This window comes from Pungitius pungitius, chromosome 9, assembly GCF_949316345.1.
Source record: "Pungitius pungitius chromosome 9, fPunPun2.1, whole genome shotgun sequence".
Taxonomy (NCBI): domain Eukaryota; kingdom Metazoa; phylum Chordata; class Actinopteri; order Perciformes; family Gasterosteidae; genus Pungitius; species Pungitius pungitius.
The window spans coordinates 12,507,853-12,514,854 of NC_084908.1; the positions used below are offsets into that span (position 1 = coordinate 12,507,853).

Below are 7,002 nucleotides of genomic sequence, written 5' to 3' on the forward strand. Positions count from 1 at the left end.
TGTAGCAATATTGTTGTCCGGGTGGGAATCGGGAGAAATTCGGGAGAAAGGTCGGTCCGGGAGATTTTCGGGTGGGGCTTTGAAATTCATGAGTCTCCCGGGAGGGTTGGCATGTCTGCACGCGTACCGAACCCCTGTCTGAAGTAAAGACATTGTTTTTACAACCACCTCGCCTTGAGTCTAGATCCTTGTTGCCCCAGCTCCATAACAATTGTTGACACTCATGTGATGACTGATCCAAATCATTTCAACCTTTTATGAAGTATTTTCTTTTTACACTAAACCTGTGTCTAAAAGAAGAAAACCAACAAGTTAATTGTAATGGATGTATTTTAATAATGATTGATTAATTATAATACCAATATTTATAATCCCCCATGTACAAGGATTCAATTTGAAGAGTTAAGAAATTACAATCAATACATTTCAGTATTTTAAAATAACAGCTTGACACTCTTAAATGTGCATCTACCATTCCACTTACACAACATTCTCAATTGAAAACTGTGGTGTTGTTAAAGTAAGCAACCTTAAATAGCAGGTTTATGTTTGGATGCATTGTCTTTATAATTGCTGGTCTCTGGTTTCCCATAATTAGATTTCACCATGAACATGATATTAATCCACACCATTGTTTTCTGGCACCACAGTATATAAACTTTACACTTCTTCCTTCATTTGTGCTTCACAATGGCATTGGATGTAAATTGTGTCCTCCTTAGTGTTTAATGGTTTTAATTGGCAGTAAAAATGTACATAATTACCAAGAAAAATATAAAGAAGCATTTTCAAAGCAATTGGTGGTAATTCATGTATTTTTAAATCACATAAAAGTCAAGCACATGTAATTCTAACATAAATGGTGATAAAAAAGGCTCAATCTTTGACAAATAATACACATCTTTAAATCATGAATTATGCTGCTTTGATTTCGTTTTTCATTATTTGTATTTCTTTTGTTACCTCCAATGTCTGTTATAGGTCTACCAGCATCTGTGCTACAGCCAGCAGTGTAAGTGAAAAGACTGCCAGTGAGCCCATTGTGGGCACAGGGGGGCTGCTTGAAGTTGATGTGGACTCTGAAATATTAGAAAAAGCAAAGGTTTTAGTGATTGTGAGGTTGTGTTGCCAGTGAAATTTTCTGGAAAGAAAGTAAGACAGTAAAACTTTCACAACTTCAAAATATTAGCTTAAAATAAAGTTGCATCCCATACTTGTTCCCTTATACTTTTGAATTTAAAAATAAATAGTAATGACTATGAAATTGTTAAATTCATTTTATAACAACTAATATTGACATATATGAACCATAAAGTCAAAGCAATTTGAGCTAAAACGATATAGTACAGATATTTGATGTCACCAACAACTTACGTGCAGAAATGCTGCCTGGTACGATGCCAAGGGAGGAATTGGTGAGCGCACTGATGAATTGTGAAGTTGCATTGCTTGCTTCAGGAACTGAGCTCTTATCTTGGAACACAAGGGTGCTGTCAACCTTTACGGATCCATTCCTACAGTAACAGTGAAGGAGAGCGGTACTTTGTAAAAAAAGAAAAACATAGCAAATAATAGTATAGAAAAAGTAGCCAGTAATTGAAATCTATTCTTACGTGAAACTGTTAATGATGGTGCGTCTGAAAGATGGTCCATAGAGATTTTTAGCCACTCGGTTAACCTGAAAAACAATAAAAAAATGAAAACACTGGATGCAAGCACAAATGCATAAGTTCCCTAACTGCTTTGTAAATCAAGGATGTTGCTACGGTCATTTAAAGGAATTGTGAACAGAAAAATGAAACTTCCAACATAACCCAATAATCACCGTGTAAATAATGGAAATGTTTTTATATAATTCGTTTGCACACGGATTGCAAATATCGCCTTTAAATACAGCAAAACCTCCATGAGCTACAAATCTCTTGTGTTACTTTAGTAAGAGATTTACCTACTCAACAACCTCACACTTTGTCTTTCTATGATAACATTTAGTAAATTTTCTATACATATTTCCGTTAGCCAAATTTGGAATGGAAGGAAAAAAGTAATATATTATTAAAGATGGTATTTGGTTTTTGCTAGAACTGTACCCGGCTTTAAGAAACTCGCTCTGGCGACACATGACCTGCCAGCCACTGAACATTCTGCACTTAAATTATGCCATGTTGGCACAACTATGCCATATTTGCACAACATCGTCATTCATAATTACAACCCTGCGCTTAATGTAGATACTCCTCCATGTATATTTCACACTCTGCATTTATTTATATATTCTCTTCACTTCATCTTGTTTTTTTATACTTCTGGTCAGGAACTAAATAACTGGTAACTAAATAATTTTGTTGTCTCAATATACAGTACATTGATAAGTATTGTTAGAATATAATCTCAGTTGATTTGCATGCAAGTTTTTTGCAGCAAATACATCTTACCTCTTTGATGACTTCAGCAGCCAACGTTCTAAATGCCGTTGAGGATCGGTTTGAGAGGTCGGATGTGAATGCTCGGCTGAGACTGAAAAGAAGGCGAAGGCTTCCCTCACTGGATGTCGGGGGATCAGTGGATGCAGGGGCCTCTGTAGTAGTAGGGGCAGGAGTTGGGGCCACTGTAGCATTAGGGGCAGCAGTTGGGGCCACTGTAGCATTAGGGGCAGCAGTTGGGGCCACTGTAGCATTAGGGGCAGCAGTTGGGGCCACTGTAGCATTAGGGGCAGCAGTTGGGGCCACTGTAGCATTGACAGATGTAGATACAGCTGTTGGAAAAAAAAATCATCTGATTGTAGAATTTGAAGCAGCTTTGGAAGCAGTGACATAAAACATGACAAAACAAAACATAAACTTCTCATACTTGCAACAATGGTTGACACATTCACTGGTAGGGAGAAGTTGGAATTGTTGGACGCTGCCTCCACCAGAGTGGTCTGTGCATCATTAGCTTCTGGCACTGAGCTGGCATTGGCAAAAATTAGCTCGGATTCTACCACCACTGAACCTTGTCTGTAAGAGAAATAATCATTTAAAACTTAATATAGGTACCAATGGATACTATTTGTAAGATGACACCAATGGGACACAATGTATTTTATTTTCCTTCTTGAATGTTGGATGAAGAGTCTTGTCAAATACCTGAATGAGCGTATCAATGATCGAAGGAATCTTCTCCCAAATTTGGTTCTAAAGATGTTATCGAGCTGGGCAGATGATACGTACAAATGGTTAAACAACATCTCAACATTAGGACAGAGGTTTTGCAGGGATTTGCTATGACCAAACTATTATGTAGTTTTAGTTTTTACTTTAATACTCTTTTTGTATATCAGACCTGGTCAATCGATCTGTAAACACTAAACACCATGTGTGCATCTCGACTACAGCCTTCAGAAATCCAGGTGACTTAAAATTAGACTAATTGTCTTTTCTTTAAACCAAGCTAGTCTGCTACATTTTTTTGTTGACTTTGCTGTTTTGATTTAAATTGTACTTATAACGGCTCTTGTCTATAACAAGTTGTAAATCGGCTTATTTGGGGAAATTGCACATTCTTGTTTTTTTTTTAATCAAACCTGGTCAATCTATATGTAAACACTAAAACATGCTAGAGTATTGATAGTTCTGCTTCCTGTATTTGCAAAGACACAATCCTTGTTTTTTATTTTGAATTAGACAGTAGGTGTGATAAGAAATTTCAATGTACTTACTGCGGTTGTTATTGTGTTTGCTAAATCTTTGAACTTTTGAGAAGCTCTATTGTTAAGATCTGAATCAAAACTTTGAATCAAGCTAAATCCCAGCTTGATCGTTGAGTCTGGTGCTGGAGCAGCTGTGGTCGTTACTGGAGAACCAGTTGTGATATCTGGTTTGAGTGATGTTCCATTTACTAGTGCAGAGGTGACATTTCCTGATGAGAAATAAACTGGTTATGAATTCTGCAAATTAAGCAATATCACGTGACTTTGCGCAAAACTTTTTGAACTATCCAACTTGAAGATATATCTCCAGAGTAATATGATGTAATTGTGTATTGAGACATTGTTACCTGGTGGTGACCTGGTAAAAATTGTGCTCATGTTGTCTGCTGGTGAGGTCATGTTGACTCCTGGTGAGGTCATGTTGACATTTGTTGACGCCATGGTGACTGCTGGTGAGGTCATGTTGACTCCTGGTGAGGTCATGTTGACATTTGTTGACGCCATGGTGACTGCTGGTGAGGTCATGTTGACTGCTGGTGAGGTTATGTTGACTGCTGGTGAGGTCATGTTGACTCCTGGTGAGGTCATGTTGACTGCTGGTGACGTCGTGTTGACTGCTGGTGAGGTCATGTTGACTCCTGGTGAGGTCATGTTGACATTTGTTGACGCCATGGTGACTGCTGGTGAGGTCATGTTGACTGCTGGTGAGGTCATGTTGACTCCTGGTGAGGTCATGTTGACTCCTGGTGAGGTCATGTTGACTGCTGGTGAAGTCATGTTGACTCCTGGTGAGGTCATGTTGACTGTAGAATTACGGGCTGCAGTTGGGGCTTCTGTAGCATTAACGGCCACAGTTGTACTTTGAGCTGAAATCATTTCACCTAGTCATGTAGAGAAGAAAGAAAAAATCTAACTTGCATTCAGTCAAATTCAAAATACATTTTATATTCATAATAACATTTTATTATTCCAGTCTCGTTTAATCACTGCAATGTTGCAACTTTAGTCTCATTTTCTCTTTCTGCCATCTGCTCTCAGGCTTCACCTCAGCTTTTAGATAATTATGTGCACAAAACAAAGCAAATAAACCATGCACTCCAAATGAAAAACTTTGCTCTTGAGATAGATCCAAAAAAAATCATTGTGACACACACTCAAAACAAGCGTGCAATGTAACAAATACCTGCCAGCAGTAGAATCATTATTAGAGGCCCGATCCTTGTTTTTTCTGGTCCCTATTAAATATAAAGAACACATTGCAAATACATGGTGAATTAGGTTCATCGCACAGACCAGATATAATGCAATTCTACGTTCCAAGTTCTAATTTTCCGATATGGTAGAAGCTTTTTTAGAATGGCATGGATTCCACTCAAAGGCCAGTTTAATGTTAGATTTAGAACTTGTAGTCGTTGATTTCATTGTAATTCAAAGAAAAATCTGTAGTATTCTGTCATTCCATTGAATTCAAGAAGGACGATCATTGTTGGAAACATCTCTTGGGGTAAAAGATACAATTTCACAGCCTAACACATTACAACTAGATAAGTGACTATAGAGATTAATTAACACTGCAAATACACTGCATTTGCAAATATCACTCCTATTAGGACTGTTCCAAATAGAACTTATTCTTTCTTCTGTATTTTGCAAAATGTACACAAAATAAGTTGGAAACAAAGCTATGAGTGCTTTTGACTAAATTACTTAGGTGTTGTCTTCCTCTGTGTTACAATGACTCACTGAAACTCACCCTGATAATCTAGTAACAATCACCTGAGTGACTAATGCATACAGAGACAAATTTGAGAAACCTTTGAATTTCTGACATATAGTGTCACAACCTGCTGTTCAAGATTCAAGCAGAAAGCGCATGCCCCGCCTACAACACTACCAAAGAATGAACTAAAAGACGTTCTTTCAAAACTGAAGCTCAATTCATGCAGAGTGTAAAGCAAAAGGTGATCCACCCCTATTTCTAAAAGGAAATCATTTATTTTATGAGGCCTGTATTTTAAATACCTTTGTGGATTGAATTCAAAGGAATTCAGAAAAAAAGTTTCAGCTATTAGTTAAGCATCTGAATTTTATTACCAGACATTATTTTATTGTGTCAATTTAAAGAGAAAACTAATCAATTATTCAACTCCTCAGACATCCAAATGCTTCAGTTCAGTTTTAGCCCTAAGCAATGGTACTGAACTGAATTAGTTTTATGTATGTTGTTTGAAACTACATTTCCTTCCTTTTTTATATATTAATTTTGAAATGTGTCAAATATGGCAGTTATTTTACAAAAGTTTCATTAATTGATTATTTGGACAATCTAAGCATTTAAAGCATAGAGCCTTCTGCTCTTCATTATAAAAACAGAACTAGTCATTAGATTGGAAACATTTTCTCAATCAACTTAATGAAAGTGTGTCCAAACTTTTGATTGTTCCCAGATAGAGCAGCCGCACCCTGATAAATCAAGGAGCAAAAAAGTTTAATATAGAGTTTACTGAATGTTTAACTTTTTCGGCACTCAGAATCAACAAAAGTTTTCTGACTGAACCTCTTCACATTTTAGTTGAATACGCCTGGTATTTCAGCCTTCCGAATCATAAGAGATTTTTTAACGATGCTTTATCAGGATTCTGATGCTGTGACACATTAGTAATCAAAAGTGTATCCATGCAAATACCTAAAATGATTGAGTCAAGGAAAATGAGTAGATAAAGTGTAAGACATGTTAAAGAAAAATCTTTAAATTGATCCTCACAAAATATATTTTGTCATAAAAAAGTCATAAATAGAAATGGAGAAAACAACCAGATCAAAAGTACATCAGTATGTATGCATACATTTAACATTAAAACAACTAAAGCTACATTTATGGCTCACTGACAATCTTTTAAAGGTCAAACATTTACTAATTTCTTATGATGTTATATGTATATCTATGTCAATATATTTGTTTGATTTCTTACCATGTTGGAGGCCCACTGTGCAGCAATATACGGTACAAGTTGACACAAAGAAGGTAGCAGGCGGAGACGTGAAGATGGAAGTGAAGGCTTGACAGTCTCTGAGTGTTTTGTAGGGAACGGTAGATTTATTTCCCTAGACAATTTTCAACAGATCTGGAAAAACTTGTTTTTCTTTGTTATACGTATATAGAAAGGAGGTGGGACCGAAAGCACACTGTATTGCGAATGCAGAGGGAAGGTGGGTGAGTTGAAAGATTTGAATAACAATGCAATGAAGGCATCCTCGCTTTTTTTCAACATCAATAGGTGTGTCAGTACAGTCGATCCCAAATCAATGTG

General features: G+C 36.7%; 1 protein-coding gene across 1 annotated transcript; it reads right to left on the bottom strand.

The window, feature by feature from the left end:
* Positions 1-344: 344 nt before the first annotated feature.
* LOC134132772 (mucin-2-like) lies at positions 345-6,774 on the bottom strand. Its single transcript, XM_062564777.1, has 10 exons — positions 6,664-6,774; positions 4,875-4,926; positions 4,039-4,572; positions 3,701-3,900; positions 3,129-3,193; positions 2,851-2,999; positions 2,436-2,755; positions 1,614-1,678; positions 1,375-1,514; positions 345-1,079 (listed from the first exon to the last, which is right to left on the bottom strand). The coding sequence occupies exons 1-10, from the start codon at positions 6,664-6,666 to the stop codon at positions 976-978; spliced, it is 1,632 nt and encodes a 543-aa protein (XP_062420761.1). The 5' UTR covers positions 6,667-6,774; the 3' UTR covers positions 345-975.
* Between the last annotated feature and the right edge of the window lie 228 nt (positions 6,775-7,002).

Coding starts and splice junctions, on each gene's coding strand:
- LOC134132772 (XM_062564777.1), bottom strand. Junction 4,573..4,874: donor AATGATTCTACTGCTGGCAG/GTATTTGTTACA, acceptor CTACATGACTAG/GTGAAATGATTTCAGCTCAA. Junction 3,901..4,038: donor TTTTACCAGGTCACCACCAG/GTAACAATGTCT, acceptor ATTTCTCATCAG/GAAATGTCACCTCTGCACTA.